This window comes from Podarcis muralis, chromosome 2, assembly GCF_964188315.1.
Source record: "Podarcis muralis chromosome 2, rPodMur119.hap1.1, whole genome shotgun sequence".
Lineage (NCBI taxonomy): Eukaryota > Metazoa > Chordata > Lepidosauria > Squamata > Lacertidae > Podarcis > Podarcis muralis.
Window position 1 is genome coordinate 29,975,564 of NC_135656.1, and position 27,579 is coordinate 30,003,142.

Below are 27,579 nucleotides of genomic sequence, written 5' to 3' on the forward strand. Positions count from 1 at the left end.
AGCCTTTGTGTATTAACGGATTCCATGCTGTGCATAGCTGAACACTGGCCAGACAGATTCAGAGGAGTATCTAACCTCCACTTCGGGCACAGCCCTCCCTGTGAAATTGCCCTGAAAATTGTCTCTTTTCTCTCTTCCCTTCCTCTCCCTTTTAATATGTTGGAAATGAAATGGGGTTCTACAAAGGATCTCTCACTCACACACACAACTGTGTCCTTGTGTTGAGTCAGACCAGTAAGGGAGCTCCCCTTTAATGCAATGAGAGGGTTTCTAGAACGAGCTATAATCCTGACCTTTTCTATTTTATTGTTATTAAGTATTCCTCTAAAGGAGTATGGTGTACTAAACATGGGTCCGCTACACAACTGGGTATTTTCATCTTGGATCAAAATGCCAAACAAAATAACTTGTCTGCTCTACGAAAACCGAATCCTGTTTTGTGTGTGCACGCTCACATGTGCACACATGCACAATTTTGGATTCTCTGAGAGAAGAGTAAAGGTCTGATACGAAAGTTTCCCATATAGCATTAGCATGGATACTGAAAATGACTGACATTGCTGCAAGCATCACTCAAAAGGGCTTTTGTTTTCTATTTCCCCACTATTTGATGAGGAGCAGATGCCAGCACAGACAAAATATAAACAGTCTGGGCTTTGAATATCTCCGTAATCCATTTTTAAGAGAGGAATATCTGTTAACCGATAAACTCAGAAGAATTATTAGCTTATATATATATATAGATTGTTGAATCCGCTACCTAATGTTGCATGGAAATTTCATGTAAGCATTGCTCCCCCCCCCTTCCATCTTTTCCATTGTGCGTAGCTAGGCAAATTTGTCCGTAGCAGGAATGTTCCTAATGCAGTCCCTGGTGACCTTTGTGGCCGTGATTGGCAGGCTGCTGTCAAGGTAGAACTTTTGCCTCAGTGGTGGGAAGGAGCAGAACAAATGCCAGAGGACAGCTCCAGCTCCCTTGGGGAACTGGGCTAAAAAGGTGAAAGAATCGCAATTATAGGAGGTTTTCTAGCACAGAAAGTTAATTAGCTACTTAAATAGCATTTAGTGGCACTTGCTAGGGGGAAATGGACACATAACAAAGGTCTGTGTGCATGTGCGTGAGAGAGAGAAGGGGGGGGGGAGGAACCCATGCTAACATTCTGGCATTGGGGGCTACAATATTTCCAGAAGTCAGTCTTTCTCAAGAATAATGGGACGTACTTGGTTAGTGGAAGGAAAGGGAATTTAGACTTTGCTACAGTCCTGGACTGGACGCAGGTGGCGCTGTGGTCTAAACCACTGAGCCTCTTGGGCTCGCCGATCAGAAGGTCGGCGGTTTGAATCCCCGCGATGGGGTGAACTCCCGTTGCTTGGTCCCAGCTCCTGCCAACCTAGCAGTTCGAAAGCACGTCAAAGTTCAAGTAGATAAATAGGTACCGCTCCGGTGGAAAGGTAAACGGCGTTTCCATGCACTGCTCTGGTTTGCCAGAAGCGGCTTAGTCATGCTGGCCACATGAACCGGAAGCTGTACACCGGCTCCCTCGACCACTAAAACAAGATGAGCACCACAATCCCAGAGTCGTCCACGACTGGACCTAACGGTCAGGGGTCCCTTTACCTTTTACAGGCCTGGACAAACAAAAATTGAAGATGTAATCGCATTCATTTCTGTGTAAAGAATATTGCACTTAAGGTAAAACAAGGAATGTGCACAGTTTATCCTCAATCCCTACTCACTACCTAGATTTTATATTAGAAATTCTTTGAAGCAGGAGCTTGTATTTTTGTTTAATCTGGAAAGTGGTGTATGCATGCTGGTGGTACTATAGACCAGTGTTTCCCAACCGGTGTTCCGCGGCACACTAGTGTGCCGCCGGACGTTGCCTAGTGTGCCGTGGGAGTAGTGGCGTAGCGTGGGGGGGTGCCAGGGGTGCCAGTCGCACCGGGCGCAACATCTGCGGGGGGCGCGAGTCCAGAGGGAAGGGACAAGTTCCTTCCTCCGCCGGGCTCCCCGCCGCCACCGCCAGCCTTGCGCCCTAGCGCGCGCGCCCCCCGCCGCCGCTGCGGCTGCGCTCCACTCACTGCTCGCAGGAGGAGCAGCCACTGCAGCAGCGCTGACACCGCCACCGACGCCTGGCCGGGCACGGGCAGCCTCCGCACCCCGACGCCGACGCCATCCCCTTCCCCCTTTTTTTCCAGAGCTGGGGGAGGGGGAGGTTTTAAAAGGGGGTCTTGCATTGGCGATCCTGCAGCACTTTGGGCCGCACGACGCGAGCGCGCGGCACGGATCAGCCACGACCCCACCCTGTGCATTTCCCGGGGAAAAGTGCTCCACGTGGGAGGCGCGTTTCCCCTTCATTCCCTCTCGTGCAAATCCTCCTTGGGTTCCCTCCCCCGTCTTTCCTCTCCCTACCTCACAAAAGCCTCACCTCGTCGCCTCCTCGCTGCCTCTCGCCTCCGCAGGAGCGTTTCCCTCCGCGGAAGAAGGAGCAGGGCGCTTTTGCAACTTTGCCTTCCCCGCCCCACCACGGAGCACATTTTCCTCGCCCCCCCAACCCCCGCATGTAGAATAGAAGCCCTCCAGCCTCCACAGTGCACAAACTCTCCCCTCTGCAACGAAGCGCTTTGTTGCATATCTTTGGTGAGGTTTTTAGGCAGTCTTGGTGCACCTTAAATCAGCGCTAATTGCGCCTGGACGCAGTATTTACTTCTGAGTAGGCCCCCTTCTCCCCCCCCCCCCCGTAGCACCTGACGTTGCTATTCATATCATCAGGTTTGTTTGTTGATAATTTAATTGTTTTAAAAGCATCATGCTAAAGAGCTCTCTCCCACCCCCAGACCCTTGGGCAAAACAGAAACACACACATACACAAACACAGAGATTGAGCCCTGCAGGTTTTATGAAATGAATGGATTCTGAATGCCTGTTTCAGTGGCTTGTCCGCCTTAGGCTGCTGGGCCAGACACCTGTTACACGGTGCAGTCCGTAAGCTGTGAGCGCTGCTACCTGCCGCCGAGACCACGTAACGACAGTCTTGAAAGACCTACATTGGCTCCCAGTACCTTTCCGAGCACAATTCAAAGTGTTGGTGCTGACCTTTAAAGCCCTAAGCGGTTTCGGTCCAGTATACCTGAAGTAGCGTCTCCGCCACCATCGTTCAGCCCAGACACTGAGATCCAGTGCCAAGGGCCTTCTGGCAATTCCCTCACTGTGAAAAGTGAGGTTACAGGGAACCAGGCAGAGGGCCTTCTCGGTAGTGGCGCCCGCCCTGTGGAATGCCCTCCCATCAGACATCAAAGAGATAACCATTACCTTCTATGCTGTTACTATTTTTTTATTTTTTTTTACATAAGTAAAAAGTGACTTTTCCCCATCTGGCATGGTGGTGTGCCTTGAGATTTTTTTCATGAAACAAGTGTGCCTTTGCCCAAAAAAGGTTGGGAAACACTGCTATAGACATAAGTCTAATCTTTGAATTTGAAATTCTGTCGCAGAGCTGTTGTCCTATTGCTGAATCTAGAGGGGGTTTTGCTGTTGTAGAAATATCTAACCCACTTTCAAAACAAAAATAAAACTGCAAAATGCAGCAGTCAGGTCCAGAATTTAAATTGTGGTTGTTGGGGTTTTTTTTAAAAAAAGTTTTCTTAAATTTTCACTTCAAGAAATTTCAATTTAAATTGTTGAACAGGTAGAGAAATCTAGGTCTGCATTTGGAGGTGGAGCTCTTAATATCATGGCTTGTTGCCTCATATGGCTGGTCAGCAGATCAGCGTAGACAAAGGAGGAAGCCAAGATGTAGATGCTTTGATGAGCTTATTATTTGGCGTGACTGCTAACAGAAAGGCCCGCAAGGCAAGGAGGCACAGAAGGAGCCCCTTGGAATTGGCTTAGTATTTCAAAGCGGGCATGATACAGCACCACACACAATTACCCCGACTCCAGTGGACGATTTGCCACTGGCTTTATTTCAAGCTTCACTAGATACTAGATTATGATTTTTAATTGCTCTGTTTAGACCCTGAGACTGAAAGCGGATCCTTTCATTCAGCTTTTGCTCTAGATCAGGGGTGGCCAGCTCCCAAGAGACTGCGATCTACTCACAGAATTAAAAACTGGCAGTGATCTACCCCTTTTTTCGAGCTTTTTTTTAGGGAGGAGGAAACCCCCGATTATTGAAAATCCAAGCCTAAGCTCAAGGGAAAAAGGGGAACAACAACTCAACAACAGATTGCTGCGGGGAAACAAACAGCCTCCGTAAGTAAACTCCATCTTCCATTATGCAGATCGTGCAGCAATGGAGGCTGGGACGAGGGGGCAGGGCTGGAATCTATTTTACCAACGCTAAGGAAAGGGATTGCCAAAGAATTGATGCTTTTGAATTATGGTGCTGGAGGAGACTCTTGAGAGTCCCATGGACTGCAAGAAGATCAAACCTATCCACTCTTAAGGAAATCAGCCCTGAGTGCTCACTGGAAGGACAGGCCCTGAAGCTGAGGCTCCAATACTTTGGCCACCTCATGAGAAGAGAAGACTCCCTGGAAAAGACCCTGATGTTGGGAAAGATGGAGGGCACAAGGAGAAGGGGACGACAGAGGACAAGATGGTTGGACAGTGTTCACGAAGCTACCAACATGAGTCTGACCAAACTGCGGGAGGCAGTGGAAGACAGCAGAACCCAAGCACAAGAGCACTTTCCTCTCCTGTGGCTTCCAGCTACTGGTATTTGTTCTAGCAGAACAAACAGAAATTATATATGAGTTATGTACACTTCTTTTAATGAGTTACCAACTACAGGAGCATCATGACCTGGTTAAAACCTAGATTACGACTGTTAAATTACACATTGCCAATGTGGGAGTTGAATGCCCAATATGATATCTGGTTTTAGATGTAAATATAGGTCCCTGTGGTCAGTCCTCAGTCTAATTGGATATACTTGTAATTATGTCCCGCATCTTATTTTATAAGTGGGTGTTGTCAAATTAGTACGTTAATTATCATGTGATGATGTAAGCACTATGGTATAGGAATTGCCTAAACTAAAAGGAAACTGTATTCGCACCATCCTTTGAATGAAATCCTGAGCGTCAACAGATACTTCCAAAGGGTCCTTGGCCAGCAACGAAGAAAACATCTGAATGACTTGCCAGCTACTTTGAATATGGAATCTTTGTAAACTGAGAAAGTTAGCTTAATTGATGTAGCAGCGCAGACTAGTTTGGAGTGAGTGAACTGCCCCTATCCTTCACAGCTTCCATGGTCACTTTTTAATTTTTTAATTTTTAGTAATGTTCTTTGTTTTGGAAGGTAGTTGAACCCTAGCCTTGAAATACTTTTGGGGAAAATTCAGTATGTATCCTTCACCCCAACTCTTCTCTTGGGCTCCCCAAGGAAGTAAGCTCTTCTCTTACCTTCACCTGTCTTCTTCAGTCTTTCTGACAAAAGGCAGATCACCAGTTCTTCCATGGTTACCTAACAAAACAGGATTCTGGGCCTATTTTTTGCTTGTTTGGACCAAGTTAACTGCTCTTTCCAGTATGTGATCTGCTCAGTTTCGCAGCTGCTTTGGGAGTCAAGATGGTGGTTTCCCCAGGGCATTCAGAATGAAATAAGATTTGAGTTTTAAGTTTCCAGAAATCTTGAGGACTTGTGGGTAGTGGATTTTAAAAAGATGGACCTGTGCAGGAACAGCTGTTACGCTATTTCCACTCCACACCTAGCTAGTCGCTGAGCTGCTGTTCTGTGCCAGAATGTTCAACAGATGTGTTGATTTTGCTTCTGTCTGTTGCATAGTTTTGATAATAGGTGCAGTTTCTGTGAGACGGAAGTCATTTTGGAATAAGGAAAACCTCTTTTTTATGGGGCAGAAATGGTGGAGCTGAGGTGGGGGTAACGGGGTGAGAGAGCTTGGGAGGCAGGAGACCCAAGAAACGGAGAGCCCAAACAGCTGTGAATTACTTATCTATGATCACTGAAGATGTGCAAATAAAAGAACTTAAAAGCAAATTTGGAGATGGTTAGCATGTACAGTGGTACCTCTGGTTGCGAACAGGGATCTGTTCTGGAGTCCCGTTCGCAACCTGAAAAGAGCGCAACCTGCGTCTGCACACGCACTGGTTGCGATTTGCTGCTTCTGCGCATGCGCGTGATGTAATTTTACGTGTCTGCGCATGCACGAGCGGCGAAACCTGGAAGTAACCCTTTCTGGTACTTTTGGGTCGTCGTGGGATGCAACCTGAAAACACACAACCTGAAGCAAACGTAACATGAGGTATGACTATTAAATTTGAAATGTGTAGGGTAGTAGATCATTGGGCTCTACTGTGTGTGTGTGAGAGAGAGAGAGTGCATGTGTGTGTGTACACAGACAGAGAAACTGACTTCAAGCTGCATTGCTGAACTTGGTCTCTCCTGCACATCAAGGGAGGGGGCTCTGTTAACAATGGAGCCCTCAGCTTGGCTGTCTAGGGAATGTGTATTGGAATGCAATGACCCAAACCACTGGTGAATGCTAAAAATAAGGCTCTTCCAGCGGTCTAGTTCAGTCTGTGGCCCTGGTTTGGGGGGCACTGTTTTCAGGATAGGAAAGCATGCTGGTGGGGATGTTCTGCACAGGCATGCTGAGTGTGTGATTTCTTCAGCGTTCAGTGCCTACATTGTTCAATAAGCGGATTAGAAAACACTGCATAAAGTGGCTTTTCAGGGGGCTGCTTTTATACCTGCTCCTTGCCTTGTTTTGCAAACCATGATTTCACAGTAGAGCCCATTCAGGCTGTTCAAATGGATTGGCCTTTTCAAGATCTCAGAGGTCACAGTTTCAGATTCACTTATTTCCCAGAGCACTGCTGTTTTTCTTGGGGCAGGAGGGAGGATGATTTCATAGGGAAGGGAAGGAGTTACTTTCTGAAATCTGGACCCTATTTGGGGGGCAATATATCTCCTGAGTTCAGTTGCTTAACATGCCGAAAAGGTTTGTCTGGCTTGTTGTCCCTAGTATTTTGTGGTTAAACAGCTGTGCAGCCACTTTGTCTAAAAATGTGATGTGTGATGCTACCAGCTGAGCTTCTATGTGGTATCGTATTTTGCATTCCTAGAGTAAAGGTGCTGAAATCCTGTTCCTTGACTATTCGTTTGAGGGAAATGTGCCACGATAGAAGCAGGGAGTTATTCTTACATTTGAAATGGTTCCTCTAAAGGGTTAGTGTGTCTTCTGATTTGCATATATTTCAATTTGGGATGTGATGGGAAGTAGGTGGTTTTTGTCTGCAGAATGTATACATGCAGACTATGGAATTTCATTCCTGTTATTTCTGGAGAAATGTGGCCAATGTCACTACCAGACATTTCTCTGTGATTAAAGGACCTAAAGCCCTTTCCCTTCCAAGGTTCTTTTTCTACCACAGAACAGCCAGTAGAATCGTAGAGTTGGAAGGGACCCTGAATGTCATCTAGTCCAGCCCTCTTCAATGCAGGAATATGCAGCTGTCCCATGCAGGGATCAAACCTGTAACCTTGGCATTATCAGCACCACGCTCTAACCAACTGAGCTATCCATGCTACTGTTTGTATGCTAGCCACTTGAGGTATATTTGTAGAAATAGAAGAGGCCTGCTTGGGAAGAGATTTTAGAGCAATGGTCGCCAACCTCTTTGTGTCTGGGGGGCACTCTTGGAATTTGAGAAGGTTGCTACTGCACTAAAGGTGTGTAGAAGGTGAGAAGGTGTGGCTTAGCACTAAAAAGCTGCTGACTGCAAAAGAGCAGAAAAAGAAAAGAGATGGAAACATAAAATGTTTCAAATATGGAAAAATCTGTTCAGATGTTGATTTTGTTTTGTTTTTGGTTCACAAAAAATGTTTGGAAAACTTTATTCTTTTCTGAACACAGTTAAGTCTTGGTTGTTATGTTCCCCCTGTTGCTGGTTTGCTGCTGTAGAATAGTGCTGGAAAATAAAAGATAACTGAATGCAGAAATAATTTTGAATTACTACAGCCAGTCATACATGCACAGATACACACACACAGACACACACACACAATTCTTAATTCTGGCTGGCGAGTGTTTTTTAAAAAAAAGATCTTTAGTGAATGGAAAAGAATAGAATACAAATACAAGGAAAATACATGAAAAATGCATAAAATGAGCTTGAGTAGTACTTGAACAATACTGGCTCATACTGGTATGATGTTTAAGGCTATCATCTGCAAGCTTCTCAAAATTAGGGCTGTATGAGGAGAGAACAAGGATTATGCTTCTGCCTTTTCACTGTGCTGACTCTCCCCAAACAACTTTGGAACAATCCGTGCTGTGAACCAAGCAGAGGTAAAGGTGATAACAGTGATGCCTTTAAAATGGGTCCCCCCCAAAACAACAACAACAACAACAAAATTGAAACAATCAGGAAAAAGGTGGTGATAATAATGACAATGACAACAAAATGTCTTGGGTAACAGGTCTGGACCTCTGCTTAAGACTTCAGGGTTCCATTGATAGGGTGAATATTGCAGTGCTGAACTAAATACCAGTGGCCTGGTTCTGCATAAGGCAGCTTGCTACATTCACATGTTCATGTGACAGGCTGACCCAGAAGCTGTACGCCGGCTCCCTCGGCCAATCTGTATTACAAACTGGAAGCTGTGGCCAAGAGAGGGTCAGTGCCCGGCCACCCACTGAGTCTGGCAGGAATGGAACTCAGAGTCAAGTGGTTTCCCCAAGTCCTTTCACAGCACAGGAGCCACAAGCCTTTTAGCTGCTTCCACTTTGGCCAGCATGCTTGAAACATTGCTTGCTTCTCTCTTTTTTTAAATATTGTCCTCTCAGCATTGTTGCCCTTTGAGGAAACTTACCTGTTCTGCTCACCAGCCCTATCTGGGAATTAAGCACAGACATTGGTTTGAAGCTGGTGTTGGCCAACCAGTGTTGCCTGCTTGGGCTTTCATAAACCTGCTGAAGTGAGAATGAGACATTAGAGTTACTGGCTTGAAAAACATGCACACAAATTTGGACTTTTCTCTAATGCCACTTTGCAACTTGGGGAACGCTGCGCCTTCTGATTACGTGAAGCTTAATGAAAAGAGTTGGGTTTTTTATTTTATACTTCCAGCTTTCTTTTTCTTTTGCTCAGAGCGTTTTATTCTTGCAGCAATGGATAAAGGTTAGACTGAGTTGATGGCTTGCCCAATACCACAGAGTGAGCTTCATAGCCAAGTGGGGTTGAGTCTGTTTCCCACATCAAAATCAAGCCCTCTAGCTCCTATACCGCACTGGCTCTTGCAGTTAGTAATTTTCAGGTAATTTTTCCTGCCTTCTTCCTTCCTTCCTTCCTCTTTTGGTGCCACTCTCTCATGGTGGTGTAGCGAACCGTGCGAAAGCCACATGACTCGCTCAGCCAGCTCCAACTCAAGCCTTGATCCCAACTCCCAGTTCCAAGAGAATAACGTTCAAGTACAGACCTCCCGGTGGGATGAGCAGCAGAAGGTGTTTGCCTTGGAACAGATCTGTGGTGTCTTCAGAGTCGACCTGGGACAGATGCGGTCTCTTCGCCTGTTTTTCAGGTAGGATAATTCCTTTGGAGATGGTCTGACATGCCTTCCCTTGCCCTGTTACCTAGGAGAGTGACACGGCAGCAGGACCAGGGTGAATTTCCATCTCTGAGTGGAAGCCCACCTAGGGAGTTCTAATGGTATCAGGTGTTCTTTGTGAATGGTGGAGTGCTCCTCTGTGTCCGTCTTTCAAACAACAGATTACCTGTACATCCTCTATGCATTCTGAACCAGTGAGCCAAGACTTACTGTCTCTATTTCTTCCCACTCCCACCACCTGTTTTGTGAGGGGATTTTACTGGGCTGGCAAAAATATATAATGTGGTGATTTACTAGTAGGCCAGATTCTATATATCCATAAAAGTGGCTCTTCTTACCCAGCTTGGAATCCATAACTTGCATAAAACTTGGCTTCCTGAGGCTGGGGCTACACATTACCTCAGCAAACATGGATGTCTGCCAAGGTAATATGTAATTCTAGCCTGGGAATTTGCTTCTGTTCCAATTTCCCCCCTCTACCTCCACAGTGGTATCTCGGTTTAAGAACAGCCCTGTTTACGAACTATTCGGTTTACGAACTCCGCAAAACTGGAAGTAGTGTCCCCGTTTGCGAACTTTACCTCGGTCTAAGAACGGAAGCCGAACGATGGAAGGGCACCGGTGGCGGGAGGCCTCATTAGGGAAAGCACGCCTCGATTTAAGAACGGTTTCGGTTTAAGAGCGGACTTCCAGAATGGATTAAGTTCGTAAACTGAGGTACCACTGTACCATGGTTTCTGATTTTTAGGGCCTGTAACTGTTGAGAGTGTAAGTTTTTCTAGGGTCTTTGCTGTGTAAACAGGAAGTATGCACTTCTTCTATTCCATAAAATTCAGCTCCTTTTCAGGCTACCAAGTGGGATGGGGGTGGGGAACAAGAGGAAGTCTCTTCATTTAGAACGGGGAGAGCTGAAGGGCTTTGGCTAATTACCCTATTAATCACAGGTAAATTAACAGGATTTGCATATAATTTTCATAAAAATGACAGCTGTTACACTTATACGGCATTTGTTTATTTATATAAGTTTTTCTTTTTTAAAAAAAAAATCCTGCCTTTATATCAAGTACACATCATTCCAAGGGAGATTTTCAACAAATGTGTCACAATTTAACAATGAAACCCACAATAACAATGTAACACACAGTCAGATACAATATGATGGTTATTTTTCTGCTGTTGCTGCCCACAAATACAAAATTGAAATAAATAAATAAAATTCCAGTAGCACCTTAGAGACCAACTAAGTTTGTTCTGGGTATAAACTTTCAGTATCTTTTTTATTTATTTCGACTGTGTCAGACCAACACAGCTGCCTACCTGAATCCACAAATACACAGATAGCTAGATACAGTGGTCCCTTGGTTCTTGAACTCAATCCATTACGGGAGTCTGTTCGACTCCTGAAACCATTCAAAAACCAAGGCGCGGCTTCCGATTGGCTGCGAGAGCTTCCTGCACTCAAGCGGAAGCCGCATCGGACGTTCAGCTTCCAAAATACGTTCGCAAACTGGAACACTTATTTCCCGGCTTGCAGCATTCGGGAGCCTATTTGTTCGACAACTAAGCCGTTCGAGAACCAAGGTACCACTGTATCTGAAATGTGTATTGATTTATGGAACAATGTTGACATGAAATGATGAAAGGTTGGAAGCCCTTGACAAGCTAGCTTTGTTTGTTTCCTCCATTTCAGTCCTTGAGCTGCCCCTGTTATTTAGCGCCTGTTTTTGTTTTTACAGTTCCAAGTGGTGTATGAATAACAATGAGGACTAGGAACATGGAGTTACAAAGGAAAGCTGGGGTTCTTGGTTGTGGGGGAGGGTTATATTATTTATTATAACACATTCAGTGTTTTATGTATGTGTGAGAAAGACGGAGAGAAAGAGGGCTTTGTGCCTGTCTGGTGAGTGTGTGTTGTTTATTTGGGGAATGTGTTGAGTGTGTGGTCTGCACGTGCAGGATATTTTTGTGTGTATGTATATACATTGGCCATACCCACTGGTGGCATGTGGCTGAACATCCCTTGGGCTGAAAAAGCTTAGCCACTGCTGATTAACGCCATGAGTCCTGGAGTTCATTTGAGAAGCAAACTGGTCTTGGCAGCCGACTCCTTTGCCCAGGCCCTTAGGATCTACTGGCTGTGGGGTGGGGAGCACTGTTCCACCTGATACTGCTTTTGTTTGTACAGTGCCTAGCATACCAGGACTCTGGTTGATTACCATAAACAACTTGGTAAGTACTGCCAGATGTAAGCAAAAAAAACCCCAAACCCACCCCAACCTTTTTTGGGTACCGAGAAAAGTGCAGTGTTCTCTGCACTGTGAGACCTCACAAGCGTCAATTGGGCCATGAAAGCTCATAATCAGAGCAGTGTGTGCTCTGCAGGGGGCGAAATGAAAATGAAAAGCAACCTCTACACCCGGGGTGGGGGGGAGGAGAGGGGGGAAGCAAAGTATGTGCTCAGAATATATTATGCAAACTAAGGTCAGATGATTTGCATAATTCATTTTGATTGCAGTTTGGAGTTTTCAGAGAACTTGCCATTTCGGTCCTTGCAGATACATTCTATGGGGAAGGGGGGTAGGGAACGAGAGAGAGAGAGGGAGGGAGGGAGTGCAAGGGAGGAGGAAGGAATTGGGGTGCTTGAAGCCTGGGAAGAGATGTAGAAAAAGATGGCTGTCCATGCAAGGCACAGACTTCTGATTCCTGGAAACGCTCCCTAAATTGGTTTGGTTTTTGTGTCTTAAGAAAGCATATCCTTCAATGAGAGGTGCCCAAACCACATTAGATTGTGTAGCGCAGTTCACATTTCTTTGGAAGGGTGCTGTATATATTCTCAGCCCAGCCAAGCAACATGCACGCAGGACTCACAAATGTTGTTTGCGCTGTCTGTATTTGAACAATGTCCCACCCCCTAGAATGTTCTGACCAGTAAACTGTGCTCTTAACTACATACTCCCTCTTTTCTTTCCCGGTCCCTCCACCATTTTCCTTCAGTGATGAGGCATGCACCAGTGGGCAGCTGGTTGTTGCCAGCAGGGAAAGTCAGTACAAGATTTTCCACTTTCACCACGGTGGCCTGGATAAACTTTCTGAAGTGTTTCAGCAATGGAAATACTGCACAGAGACCCATCTCAAAGACCAGGTAAGCTGTCAAGTCCAGAGTAGACCTGGGGAGCCTCCGCACACCCTCTCCACCCCTAGCAGATGTGGACTGTGGATTTCTAGCTAGGAATGAAGAAATGTGAGCAGCATCTCTTCTTGTTTCTGACATGTCTGGAAAAGTGGTGGCAAGTGCCCTGGAAGGCTCAGAGGCCAACAGTAGGTAGGTACCAGGCCAGATTCAAAGCTCTTGTGTTGATATGCAAAGCCCTGGGCAACCTGGGTCCAGAATACCTTATATCACTCTGGAGGAGGGAGGTTAGTTGTGTCCCTGTGCTACAGAGGCCCAACTGGCCGCATCCAGAAGTCAAGCATTCAGTGCTGCCAGTCTATGCTGTGGATCACTCTTCTGGCAGAGACTCAGCAGGCAGCCTTCCTTTTTATATCAGGCGTCTCCTGAAGATATTTTTTGTGTGCTGACAGGTTAAAAAAAGAAGAAGATTGAGAAGATTATTTTGTACTGCTTTTACAGGCTTTTGTATGTTGCTGATGTTTTCTGGGAGGGCAGTTTATAAATACTATTATAAGTGAATGAATGAGTAACAGAGCCAACCAATTCTTGTTTTATCCCCTTCCTCCTCCCCCTGGACTGGTTGAAAGTAAGAAGGCAAGGCAGGTAAGGGCTGGCTGGCTGAGAGCCAATGTGGTGTAGTGGTTAAGAGCGGTGGACTCGTAATCTGGTGAACCGGGTTCGCTTCCCCGCTCCTCCACATGCAGCTGCTGGGTGACCTTGGGCCAGTCACACTTCTCTGAAGTCTCTCAGCCCCACTCACCTCACAGAGTGTTTGTTGTGGGGGAGGAAGAGAAAAGGAGATTGTTAGCCGCTTTGAGACTCCCTAGGGTAGTGATAAAGCGGGATATCAAATCCAAACTCTTCTTCTGAGGTTGGTGGGGCTGTGCCCCATTCTTGCTGGCAGAGCAGCTTTTCTGCCTGCCTGGAGAGTTGCCAGGGGTTTGTAGACACTGGTGATGCACTTCCCTTGGTTTGTTCTTTCTCTTGCTGGAGAAGGGAGCCATCTAAAGTATTTGTTTAATCCAATATTGGGGATTAACGAGGAGCAGGCTTACGTAGGTTATGTAAGCTCCTGGCAAGGTGACACTACATTGGGTTAAGAAATTTTAGCCAAACAGGAGTTTCAAATAACGGAGGATTTGCTTTATTGGGCAGAGTGTTCGCCTTTATAAACCTCTTCTGCAACTAGAAGATTTGGGCCTCGTTTCATTTCCTTTGCTTCTTGTGGCCTGCGGCAGCCTTATGAAATAGGCCAGCTGTTTATATAAATGGCGAAGCCACAGATGTAATTCTCTCAGGGTTCTCTTCTGTGTGTTATGTGTCCGGTATGAGAACAGGGTGAGTCCACAGATTGGGTGGAATCTGAACTCCAGTCCAGGATGCAGCAAGTGTCCTGACTTGTCCATCCTGTCTCTGCAATTAGGCTTGTGCTGAGTGTTCAGTCTATGACTTCTAGCCGTCTGTATTCAAATGATGTTTTGACAAGGCCTATTGGCATATCTTGCTTCATTCTGCACAAAGGCCTTGCAAAGGCCGTAATTATATGTTTAAAGATACTAGAGATGCTTGTTAGAAACAGTGATTTCTACATTCCCTTCCTTCTACCCAGCCCCCCTCCCCTCTTCTCCCCCTGCCGCTTTCCCCTCATTATAGTACCACGGGGGCTTCCATCTGTGTTGAGTAACCTTTTGATTTTTAAATTAAATGTCAGCTGCAGTTTTCACCCAGGAATGGCAAGCGTCCTCAGAGAGCCTGGCACCGCTGCCTTCTCTCCTTCGTAACAGCAGCCCTTTTGTATGTGGCCAATCAGATGTAATTTATTGCGTGCATTCCTGGGCAGGCTCACGATATTGCTGCAAGCCGTGTTAGCTCTGATCTTGGGCAGGGGAGGGTGGGAAAGGCAGCCAGCCGAACCAAGCAGTGCGTCATGTCGCTCTGATCCTTAATTACTCCCAATTACACTTTCTGGCTTGGGCCGGAAGTCTCCCCAAACTTCCAAGGCTTTGCCGCCCTCGCAGGACAGTCTCTCTCCAGACAAAAATCATCTTCTTTTTCCGCTGTGGCGACCTGGATATAAGATGCCCCAGCCATGGGAATGGGAGGTCAGGCTCCTGCAGCTATTGCTCTAGCCCTCTGTCCTGGTTTTGTCTCCCAATTAGCAGCTCACTGATGTGAAGACCTGCATGCAGTTCTCCATCCGAAGGCCCAAGCTGCCCTCCTCGGAGACCCATCCGGAGGAGAACGCTTACAAGCGCCTGGATGTCTCTGCGTGGCTCCATCATCTAAATGAGGCTGGGCAGGTGGAAGAAGAGTACAAGCTGAGGAAGGTGAGGGAGAAGACACAGTGGCATGTTTTGCTCTGCTGGTTCCAAGAGAAGAAAGGTCTCCCTAGTGGAGCGTGGCGCATGGAGCAGTTGTGCTTATTTGGCCTCCAGCCTTTGGCAACGGGGAGGCAGCACCTGTCAGCTCCCTGCAGGCTAACGGAGCATCTCTCTGGATCTCTGGTTTGTTGCTGCATTGATTGCCCAGCAGTTTGGGACATGAAAACCAGTCAGCATTTCTAGGGGTGCTTGCACAGTATGTGAAGGCCTATGAAAGCAATTGAGACTGTCTGGCTTTAAAATAATTAAGGGCTTTGGGGTGGGGGAGGCGGTATGTGAGGCTGGGTCCAAGTGTGAAGTTTCCAAGATTGGGGATTAAGCAGTGACGTGAGAATGATGTGTTAATTGTATAGCCTCTCCAGGGGGGTTATTGACATTGAAATGAGTTTGATTTGTGTCTCCCCTGGGAAAGGGGGGGCACTGCTTTCCCTCTAAACAGATTGTGGGGCTCCTGAATCTCAAGGCGTCACTTGTCAGAGGAGGAGAGCAAAAGAGGTCCAGTTTCAGAAACTGTGGCATTTTCCTCTGTTGCCACTTCTTTATCATTTCCCCTCTGCCCTCCCTCCCTTCCTCCCCAGGCTATTTTCTTTGGTGGGATCGATGTCTCCATCCGTGGTGAGGTCTGGCCTTTCTTGTTGCGCTACTACAGCTATGAATCCACTTCAGAGGAGAGGGAGGCGCTCCGAGTGCAGAAGAGAGAGGAATACTTTGAGATCCAGCAGAAAAGGTAATGAGCGGTGACAGTGGCTCCAACTCCAGACTCTCAAGGTTTACTTTCTTTCTTTCTTTCTTTCTTTCTTTCTTTCTTTCTTTCTTTCATTCATTTAATTACTTTTATAAATGCTGAACTACTTTGTTCTGTAAACCTCAATCCTAAACCCCAGATCTGCTGCTTGGAAGGTTAGGATGGGGAGGGTGAAGGAGTCAGCACATCACATTTTCCTGCAAGTGTAGGTAAGGACTTCAGTCCTGCTGCCTCTCAGGGGAATGGAGGGGACTTTGAATCCAGCAGGTCCATACCCAGCTTTGCGTGTTTGTGTGTGTGTGTGTGTGTGTGTGTGTGAGAGAGAGAGAGAGAGAGTGATGCCTTCTCCCCACCCTCCCTCCCTCAGCCATTCTTCTTTTAAATCCTCCCTCCCCTGGCAATTGAAACAATGAATGGGGAATTAACTATCCCCAGAAAATGAACCTTCACAGTTGGTCCAATGTCACATTTTGATGGGACGTATACAGAAGAGAGGCAACTGCTCTTTCCTCCCCAACTGCACCAGTTCTCCTTTATTTTGACCCTTATCTGAACGGTCTACCTGACCTAGGTCCATTGGCAGCAGTGGGTGGTTTGTGAGTGCACTCATGTTGTAATGTGGCGCCTAGGCTCTCCCTGACACCGGAGGAGCAGAAGGCATTCTGGCGGAATGTGCAGTTCACAGTCGACAAAGATGTGGTGAGGACGGACCGCAGCAACCAGTTTTTCCGAGGAGAGAACAACCCCAATGTGGAAACAATGAGGTGATTATTGCAACCCTTTAGTGCCAAAAAAATGCACTGAGAACCTTGCACCCACTGGGAAAGCCCAGATCCATCTGTGTTTTGGACACCCAACCTCATATGCTTCCAGCGAAACCCTTTCAAAGGTGGGCCGGGCAAAGCAGGTGGAGCCTGCAATAATATTGTAGTATGGAGTGCTCCTTTTCATGTTGCCAGCCAACCATGCCCATTGCCACTCTGCTCCACTCATTTCCATCCCCCACCCACCCTAACAGCGAGTCAGCATTCTGTGCCCACTGAGCATGCTCACAGACCCTCCAAGTGCCCCTATTTTCCAGGGATAGTCCCAGATTTACAGAAGCCATCCTGGTTTCTGATTTGCTCCCAGAATGTCCCACTTTTCCTTAGGACGTCCCTATTTCCATCTTGGAAATGTTGGGGGGTATGGTAGGATGTCCCTACTTTCATCGGAGAAATATTAGAGAGGGTATGGAGTTATCCAACCCCCAAGCCATCTGCAGGCAGCCCTGTATAGGGATTAAAAAAAAAAAAGTTTAATGTTTTATAATGTTTTTTATACATGTTGGAAGCCGCCCAGAGTGGCCGGGGCAACCCAGTCAGATGGGCGGGGTATAAGTAGTAAAATTATTATTATGGAATAAGAGGTCCCTAATTCCATTGGAGAAATGTTGGCGGGGAGGTGCTCAGACCTCTCTGGGTTGCTCCACCATCCCAGCCTCACCATCTGGTCATTTGACCATCCTCTTCCTAGGCGGATCTTGCTGAACTATGCAGTGTACAACCCTGCCATTGGCTACTCCCAGGGGATGTCTGACCTTGTTGCCCCACTTCTCGCGGAGGTCCTGGATGAATCGGATACATTCTGGTGCTTTGTGGGTTTGATGCAGAACACGATCTTCATCAGTTCCCCTCGTGATGAGGATATGGAGAAACAACTGGTGAGAATTTGACCTTGGAGCACTCTTCTCCCCCCACCCACCTTATTTATCTCTTTTCTTCCTCCTCCGCACTCCATTTGCCCTTTAAATCCTAAATGGATCAGAAGTGTGAAATTTGCATCCATGATGGATGAACTTACCTGCAGAAGTTGTAGTAGCTGCAAGGAGGAGGTGCTGTATCCAACATGTAGGATATACTGATGCCACATTGCTCCAAATGGCTGCTCCCTATGGCTTCGTGTAAATGTGAAATGACACTGGGAAGAGGATATTACCCTTCAGAACCCCATAGCACAAGTGGCAGTGGGGTGAGGAACAGTTGCCATGGAGGCCCCTGAACTCATGAGAGCTGGCAACCCAAGGCAACCTCAGCATGGATGCTGGTCACCTAAAACCACTGTTCTGGGTTCCTCCAACATCATACCCAAGATAAGCTTGGTCAAGGAGGTTGTTGGGGCATCAGGGTGGGAACTACACCAACAGCATTTGCAAGCTGTTTCCCAACACCAGGTGCACTCCCACTCGAAGGGACCCTTCCAGTCCCACTCGAAGGGATAGCGAGAAGTTAACTCCTTGTGGACTGCAGCAATGCGTCCCTTATCCCCATCCCACCAGTCTGAGCTGTTGTCACACTGAGTACTTGGACTAGTAGACCTGAGTCAGATCTAACCATCCCAGCAACCCCCACCCAGGCCTTGGTGATAGGCACCAGGTCAGCCCCACTCATCCACGATCAAATCGTGGACCAACATGGTTTTTCTACAGACCGACCTAATAGTCAGCAGCAAAACCACCAGACTATTGAGGCTATAAGTAGTGCACCCACTAGCACCAGGGATAAAAAGGTAAAGGGACCCCTGACCATTAGGTCCAGTCGTAGCTGACTCTGGGGTTGCGGCGCTCATCTCGCTTTATTGGCCGAGGGAGCCGGTGTACAGCTGGCCATGTGGCCAGCATGACTAAGCCGCTTCTGGCGAACCAGAACAGCGCACAGAAACGCCGTTTACCTTCCTGCCAGAGCGGTACCTATTTATCTACTTGCACTTTGACGTGCTTTCAAACTGCTAGGTTGGCAGGAGCAGGGACTGAGCAATGGGAGCTCACCCCGTTGCGGGGATTCGAACCGCCGACCTTCTGATCGGCAAGCCCTAGGCTCTGTGGTTTAACCCACAGCGCCACCCGCGTCCCTGAAGCACCAGGGATACAGTGCTCCTAATAGGACAGCTTGCATTAGTGAATGAAATAGTTTTATTCTGTGAACCGCCCTGAGACCCCCAGGTATAGGGCGGTATATAAATTCAAATAACTATAACAATAACAATAACAATAACAATAACAGTAACAATAGAACCAGCTCTTAAGAGGTGTGCCTGCTCCTGCTGAGCCTGAGGGGTTTGGGGGCAGGAATGCCCAGTGGTCTAGAGGGGAGTAGCGGGGTTTTCTTCCCCTTCTCCGGAGCTGAACTGAGCGCCCCTTCCTCTTTGCCAGATGTACCTGCGAGAGCTGCTGCGGCTGATGCACGTGCGCTTCTACCACCACCTGGTCTCCCTTGGGGAGGATGGCCTTCAGATGCTCTTCTGCCACCGCTGGATCCTCCTCTGCTTTAAGCGTGAGTTTCCCGATGCTGAGGCTCTGCGTATATGGGAAGCCTGCTGGGCTCACTACCAGGTAAGGTTTAAAAGGGGGCTGGAGGAGCGGGGCAGTTAGAAGGGTCCTTTTTGTCGGTGGGGCTCCTGCACTGCTCCTTGGAGGATGCTGAATGGGGGGATGTTGCTGGTTGCAGCTGCTGTCCTTCCAGGCCTCTCTCCCCTCCCCCCAGCCATGACTGCAACGAACTCTGTGTGTGTGTGTGTGTGTGTGTGTGTGTGTGTGTGTGTGTGTCCCTCCCCCTCCACAGTGCTTGCTTTCTCTCCCACTGTTTGCCTCTGACATTACACAAATCGATGCAAATTTCACCCTGACGGTTCATTACTGAGCTCCTGGGCTGTTCTTGCTGCTGTCGCAACCCATCATCCAAAGCGGCCCTCAGCCTGCCTTGTGCGGTGGGGTTGCTGCAACCCTGGCTTTCTCTCCAAGCTGCAGATGTTGCTGTGTGAAGGGCAGGCGCGCGCGCACACACACACACACACACACAGAGGCAAGCTAATTTTCAACTTCCTTGTGAGGTTAGCCCCAGGACTGAGCAGCGTATGGTTTCTGTCTGACCTGGTCTTGTCTGCAGGAGAGGAGGCTGCCACCAAACTGTGTTTGCCGTATGCTGCTTGCTCGCATTACTCTCTGCCAAATAGTTGCTCTCTGGTGGTGGTCTGGGAAGGGGGAGGGGAGATTGCTTTGAATCCTCGTGGCAGCGATTTCGCCGCCCTTTGCCAGGTGGTCTAGACTCCTCTGCTCCTAAAACTCACTGTGTTCAGCAAGTAGAACAGGGCCAGCCAACGTGGTGCCCTCCAGGAGTTGCTGGACTCCCAGCCCTCATAATCTCTAGCCAGCATATGGCCAGTAGTTGGGGATGGTGGGAATGCAAGTCCGGCAAGATCTGGAGAGCACAACGTTGCCTATCACTGCAGCAGATCTTAATTCTGTGTGCAGAATTATTCAGAATGGAGCGTTTTGTAAATTAAGTGTTAACCCAGCATATCCAGTACCTAATTCGTTGGTTGCACACTTGAAAACATTTTACTAGAAATAATATTCCCTCTCATGCCTTTACTGAAGGCAGCCCTGTTTAGGGAAGCTTTTAATGTTTGATGTATTACAGTATTTTAATATTTTGTTGGAAGCCGCCCAGAGTGGCTGGGGAAGCCCAGCCAGATGGGCGGGGTATAAATAATAAATTATTATTATTATTATTATTATTATTATTATTATTATTATTATTATTATTACTTCTTCAAAGTAAAAACAGATATAACTGGGTCAAAAAACTTGCAGACTTGCTAGATTTCATATACTTCAACATTGTAGGCTTTTGTCTTGTTAGCATACGCCAGTTCTCTCAGAATGCATCCAGATTTCGTGCATGTAACTGGGCACCAGGATTTGCAGTCTGCCTTACTAGTTTTCACCTCCTCTTTCTCTGTGGCCCTGATTCAAGAGATTTCTGCATTGCTTTTGAAAGTGTATCGCTCTCTAGATTTATTTTAATGCGTTGCCATCCCGTGCTTCTTTTAATAAGATTAGGGTGGCATACATGATTTCTCCACCTCCTGCTTTATCCTCACAACAACCCTGTAAGGTAGAGCATGTGACTGACTGCCCCAGGGCCAGCTAGTGGGGATTTCAACTTGACTCTCTTCAATCACACTACAAAGCTCTAACCTCTACCCAAGAGTACCACTGCATTGTGCGAAGTACAGTGCTGCCTTTGTCTTTAAACTGCTGCCTAACAGTGGTTGGGAGAGAGTGAATACCTTTTCCTTCTCACCTTGCCACATCATTTATAATTCCCATTACCTCTCTCATGCTCCTACATTGAAGGGGTTGGACTACATCCCTCAGGATCTCTTCCATTTCTACAATTCTACGATTCTCCCATTCACTGGCTTTTTTTAAAGCCAAAAAACTACTAAATGTGATCTTGTTGCCACAATCGGTGCATCTTTCTAGCCCGCCCTCCCTTGATCATTTTCTTCTCTTGCTGCTGCAGACAGACTATTTCCACCTCTTCATCTGTGTGGCTATTGTGGTGATCTATGGAGATGATGTCATCGAACAGCAATTGGCCACTGACCAGATGCTTCTCCACTTTGGGAACCTGGCCATGCACATGAATGGGGAGCTCATACTCAGGAAGGTAAATTTAAAAATTACAGGTCTTAAACAAACAGACAGACAGACAAAAAACCCTTTGCAGTTCTGTCTGCTCCAAAACAGCATATGGAAGGCTGTGCAGTGTTCTCCTTTTGTGAGTGGTGTCAAGCCTCCGTTACGATTTGGGTGTGAGATGGGCAATTTAGATGAACTCAGCAGTTTCTCGTATCTGCTATTTGTGCCGTGTGCTGTTTTGTGGGCTTGTGTATTCACATCTACTCTGCCATCCCACTTCCAGGCTAGAAGTTTGCTTTATCAGTTCCGCCTGCTGCCTCGGATCCCTTGCGGTCTGCATGACCTGTGCAAACTCTGCGGGACAGGAATGTGGGACAGTGGCTACATCCCCGCTGTGGAGTGTACGGGGAACCACCCGGACTCGGATAGCTGCCCTTATGGAGGCATGGTGGATGAACCTTCTCCCAAGCCAGGGAACGAAAGCAGGAGGGGACTGAAAACACGGGAGGTCTTCGCTTTCCGGAAATGACATCTTCCTGGGGCTTGGGTGCCCAAAGACTGGAAGAGAAATGGAAGCGAAACAACTTGGCGCAGTTGAGACGCACTCTCAGCGGACATCAACAGGAGACAAGAGGAGGCAGATGTTTCTTCTCAATGTCCCAAAGGAGATGGATGAGTGGATGGGAGAAGGAAGGAGATGGCACCGAGTGGAAGAGTCTCCCTTGTGGTCAAAGCAAGATCTTGATGTGTGTCCTATATACCTGGAAGGGCGTTGCTCTGACTGTCCCGACTTTTGTTGTTGTTGTTGTTGCTTTACGGTTCGGAACATTTTGAAGGGAGTGCACAAGGCTGAGCCTGGTGAATCAAGAGTTCCAAGGGGCAAAAGGATCCCCCCTCCTAACACACACACACACACACACACACACACACAAACTGCTGCCATAGGGGAATGTAGATGGCTTAAGACAATGAGTCCACAACCAGCAACGCAGTAGATGGAGGGGCAATGCTACTCCAGCCCCTCCATCCCAAACACACCCATGCACCTGTGCACGCCCGTGTTGCTTTAACCAAAACACCATGGCTCTCTGGCTTCTGCATAAAGCCACGGTGATCACTTGGAATATAGTCTGCCAAAAAACGAAAACAATAAAATTGCAAGCTTTTGGGCTTCCCCAGGGAAATAATCACAGTATGTGTGTATGTATCCAAAGCTTGATCACCATATTTTACAAAGCGCTTTATTTTTATTCTTTTCATATATACATGACTTGTTTGCTGTAGGTCAAAAATCAAATTTTTGCAGTTACAGAAGTTGCAATCCTCAAGTTCACTGTGAGTATAATAAATTATGCAAAATCACACGCCGTGAAAACACTTGATTATTTTTGGCCCGAACGGTCTGATTTGGAGATACAGGTAGAGCCCCTGTAAGGTTTTGTCACTGACTCTTCATTGGGCCCTTGCACGTGGCTACTCTCAGTGAGACAGATCTGGAGAGGGGAATAGACTCTGCCTGCTGCAGTCTCAAAGCTGAGTCTCCAGGCCCCTCTTCCAGAGATGCAGCCTATTCTCTGCGCCTCTGCCACCCTCCTGCCTCTCACATCCATGCCCGTCCTGTTTTCCAGCATTCACTATGTTTGATCTTCCTGGAAAAACTACCCAAAACCAGTGCTGCAAGAGCCAGGACCACTTGGAACAGTGAGCTGAATGCGTGTCCTGCAGTTGTAAGGTTAGAATGGATTTCTCAGTACTCTGAGTCCTGTCTCCCTTGCAGCTTTGATCCAGCTCTGAGCTGCATTGAGAAAGTGGCACGACATACTGCAGGCCCTCCTGCTTTTCCCTGCAGCCATTGTGAGCGTGGCAGGTTGTAGCCTTCTGGTTGCAGAGCAAGGGCGACTGCTTGGTTTCCGGTGTGCTTTGCTTAATTTTAAACTGACTTACATTTTAGAATGCCACTGGAGAGACTCTGCATTTTAGGATCTGTTACAAGTACTAGTTTCATTGAGTTAGCATCCAAAGTCTCTCCCTCTCTCTTACATCTGTTCCAACGTGGCAGATAGTTTCAGAAAGGATAAATAACAACTTGACTGAGATTAGTGGTTGCAGTCTGTTAACATCCTTGCACAGGCTTCTCTTCACAACATTTGACCCACCTAGCCAAATGCAGCCCGTAATAGCACTATACAGAGGACCTGCCAAGGGCTGGCCCCTGCCTGCCTGCCCGCCTGCCGCTGCCAAACTAATAGACATATGCTCCTCCTTAAAGACCTCCAGTGATGGAAGTTCCCCCGCACCTGTAAGCAACCTGTTTCAGGGTTCTACCACTCACTACACTCTGGCGTCAATCCTAAGTCCTTCTGGCTTCAGCTTCCGCCCATTGCTTTTGCCCATGGCAGACAACCCACGGCCTCCTCCAGGCACCCCTTTATGCACCTGAAACCTATTAGTCTTACTTTTCTCAAGTAGTCTCTCTCCCAAGCAAACTCCCCACTTCTTAGCCAGGTTGCTAATTGTTTTTGGTTGCTCTTTGGATTACACTTGCAGATATATGTAGAAAACCAGACCTGGTGGGTAATTAGCACTTCAGACTTACCTGCCACAAGGGAAAAGTCTTAGCAGGAAAGAGCCAATTTAATTTTAGTTCAGCTCGGCTTTGCTAGAGGTGAGATGGCTGTGAGAGATAAATTTCTGCAGAAGCGTTGTGTTCATTCACATTGGATAGGGGGGGTGTATATATCCATTTAGGCTTGGCTTCCTCCAGAGGTCATAGGAATACAGCACCACCTGCTGTTTATAATCTCAATTGCCGTGTGCTGTTCTAAGTCTGAACTCAATGCTCCCACCTGGCCACTGGTGCCAGGGACCGACTGTAGATTCAGGACATTTTTCAAGTGGGTGGTTGTTGCCAGTGCTACAGATTTAAACAGTGAATGCTTTGCAGCTCAGCATGTCAAAGTGGGGGAAATCTCATGTTTGGTCCACAAACACAGAACTGTTGATCTAGACATTGTTATAGAGGATGCTGCCAAAACACCACCACCACCAAAACCATTGAAATAAAATTAAATATTTCATCAAGAATTGTTCTCAACTAAAACTGTTGGACAAATACAAAGAGATTTAGGGTGGTGCTGAGTGGGGGTTACAGTTCTTCACCTTCTAGCCCATGGGTAGGCAAACTAAGGCCCCGGGGCCGGATCCGGCTCAATCAGCTTCTAAATCCGCCCGTGGACGTTCCGGGAATCAGCGTGTATTTACATGAGTAGGATGTGTCCTTTTATTTAAAATGCATCTCTGAGTTATTTGTGGGGCATAGGAATTCATCCCCCCCCCAAAAAAAAATATAGTCCGGCCTCCCACAAGGTCTGAGGGATAGTGGCCTCCTACTGAAAAAGTTTGCTGACCCCTGTTATAGCATTTCTAAATGTTGTTTAGGTATGGGAGTCGTGTGGCTTTTGTGTTTGAGACATTGTGTAGTGGAATATTCCGGAGGCACAGAGGAAGCTTTTGTTTTCTAGCACGACCTCTATTCACATAGGCACATCTCTCAGCCCTTTGTGGCATGTGTGCATTTGTGTGTGTGTGTCATGCAACTCAACTGATAATGCCCAGTCCAGTTTTTTTTTCTTTTTGGAGGACTGGACTGAGAGGCAGAAAATGCCAATGAGTGAACCTAAATAAAAGGGAGGGGGCATCAAAATAAGCTGCAGTGTACTCACACACACGCCCCTTCCCAAAATATGTTGGATAATGTTTTTGGGGGGTGTTTCTTGCTTAAAACAACAGAAGATTGCTTATTGAAGCCATGGAGTTTGCCTGTACAGTCGTGCCGTGGAAGTCAAACAGAAGCTCCTGCAGCCAGTCAGAAGCTGCGGAAGCCCCGTCTGATTTCGGGTTCCAAAAGAATGTTTGCAAACCAGAACAATCACTTCGTTTGGGAGCCAAAATGTCCGAGTTCCAGGGCGTTCGGGATCCAAGGTACGACTGTATGCCCTTATGAAGTCATAACTTATGTCTCAAAGCAAACCGTCTCCACCATGAGAGCTCTAAAAATGTGAGTTTTTCAGGCTCCTGTGAGGAAAAGTGAAATAATGTTGTGACTTTTCTTTTCTTTTTAATGTTCATATTCTATTTTAAATCTCAATAATGTGGCAACAATAAACACACGGTAATATACAAATAATTATAGGTGACAGTCTTTCACTAATACATATAAGCAAAACACATAGAAAGTAATAAAAATGTGTTTGCATTACTATTTATACATTATCTTAGGCTGTACCAGGTTCTGGAAAGAAACAGGACACCCTTTCCTCTGTTTGATCACTGATTATCATAGCACTCTCATTTTCTCTTTCTTGCTCTCTTGCACGCACATGCGCACGTGCACACACACACACACACACACCCCTTTACCTCTTAGAGGTCCACTTTGTTCAGTACTGGAGGAAATGTCTTCTGCCATTCTGGTCGTGTCGATGTAACACAAGTCTTTCCTACTTTACTTCTAATACACACTTCAGCCTAAATGGCTCATAAGCTTGACATGTGAGTTTCCATGATCAGTTTGTTTGACCAAAGAAACATATGCGCGCACACACACGCGCGCGCGCACACACACACACACACACACACACACGTTATTGGACTACATCTTTCATCATCTGACGATGGCCTGTGCATTCCAAGATCAGGATATATTCACCACAGTAGTCCACGCATTAGTGACTTCAAGACTGGATCAGTTCTACGCTGTACATGTAGGGCTCTGTTTGCACTTGATCTGGAAATCACAGTTAGTGATGAATGTTGCAGTATGGTTGCTGACAGGAGTGAGGCTCTCGCAGTGTATTACACCCCTGCTCAGAGATCTGCATTGACTGACAATTTGTTACCAGGCCAAATTCAAGGTGTTAGTATAATAAAGCCCTCAGCCGCTTAGGACCAGTTTACTTGAAGGATCAGATTACTCCCCCTGGGCCCATTTGATTGCTTTGATCTCCGAAACCGGCACTTTTACGAGTTCCATATAATGTATGTTCTGTGTGGCAACACCTACTTTTTGGAAGTCCCTGCCCATTGGTATTAGGCAAGCACCTTCACTGAATTGTTTTCAGCACCTGCTAAAGCCTTTTCGCAATGTTAACATGTAATTTTATTATGTGTGGTTGTTTTCAGAATTACTGGTTTTATTAACATTCTGATTTTTTAAAGTCAGCTTCCTTTTAATGTTTGCTTTAATTGGTATCGGGTAAGTGGTATATACATTTTTAAAATATACATGCTGTTTAAATAAAAATTCAAAAGCTGGCCAGGGCTGATGGGAGTTTGAATCCAGCTACCATCAGGAAGGCTGCAGGATTCCCATCCCTGAGTTAACCAGGTGATACCTATGCCATCTGTGGAGAGCTCTTGAAGCCTTCCAGGACAGGCATAGGTAAACTCGGCCCTCCAGATGTTTTTAGACTACAATTCCCATCATCCCTGACCACTGGTCCTGTTAGCTAGGGATGATGGGAATTGTACAAAAAAATCTAACAAAAAGAGAAATGACAATTTAGAGCTATTTCTGCTCAGACACCGTTTCCAGGAAATTCTGGATGTATGTTAACCCTAAATAATCCTTCTGCTCTGGTCTTCTGAATGAATACCACTCAGGCATAGGCTTCACCATGTTGCTTATACTAATTTGACTGTTACACACACTCTTTCGTAAGGAGAAAAGATGCCATATTCCAAAGAGAAGTCGCCTAAATTCTTCTTGAACTTTGAGATGATTCATGCTTCAGTCTCTGGCGGTAAGGGGTGCCACAATTATAGGCCGCAGGGCTCCTGGAATCATTAACAGTGAGCTTTGTTACAGCAGCTGAGAACATGATCTCGCTGTATTGGAAAGGTGAAGCACAGCAGAGCGGTACGTTCTGTGCAGATGGCCATCTCCCAGTGCTATAAATGAACATGCTGTGCTAGCCTAGGTCCTCTGCTCTAGTGAATGACTACTTTAATTGTTGAGCCCTCGTGAGTGAGGAAACTGTAAGTCCGAGTACCGCAAGAGGGGCTGTTAAATGAGCACAACTTGGAAGGCCACGGCAACACCTCCTTCCACTGTAGTCCTCAACCTAATTTTGTTTGACTCTTTCACAGCGGCAGCACATATACGAGCACAAGAGCGTCTAAGGTTTCCTTGCTGGACCTGACTAAAAGCTTTGTCAAGTCCAGCACTCGGCTCCCATC

The 27,579-nt window shown here is 46.8% G+C and overlaps 1 protein-coding gene across 11 annotated transcripts in view; it reads left to right on the top strand.

Moving 5' to 3' along the window:
* The window catches only part of TBC1D16 (TBC1 domain family member 16), a 138,328-nt gene extending 115,624 nt beyond the window's left edge, over positions 1-22,704 (top strand). For 7 of the 11 annotated variants that reach the window (XM_077924093.1, XM_028714914.2, XM_028714974.2 and 4 more), the window contains 9 exons: positions 9,356-9,553; positions 12,575-12,722; positions 14,912-15,079; positions 15,712-15,860; positions 16,508-16,642; positions 17,394-17,580; positions 19,069-19,248; positions 21,224-21,370; positions 21,626-22,704. In XM_077924093.1, coding sequence (XP_077780219.1) covers positions 9,356-9,553; positions 12,575-12,722; positions 14,912-15,079; positions 15,712-15,860; positions 16,508-16,642; positions 17,394-17,580; positions 19,069-19,248; positions 21,224-21,370; positions 21,626-21,871 — 1,558 coding nt within the window. In that variant the 3' untranslated portion in view covers positions 21,872-22,704. The remainder of the gene's footprint in view (positions 1-9,355; positions 9,554-12,574; positions 12,723-14,911; positions 15,080-15,711; positions 15,861-16,507; positions 16,643-17,393; positions 17,581-19,068; positions 19,249-21,223; positions 21,371-21,625) is intronic. The other 4 variants (XM_028714965.2, XM_028714985.2, XR_003704571.2 and 1 more) reach the window with 3 other exon arrangements.
* The last annotated feature ends 4,875 nt before the right edge of the window (positions 22,705-27,579 follow it).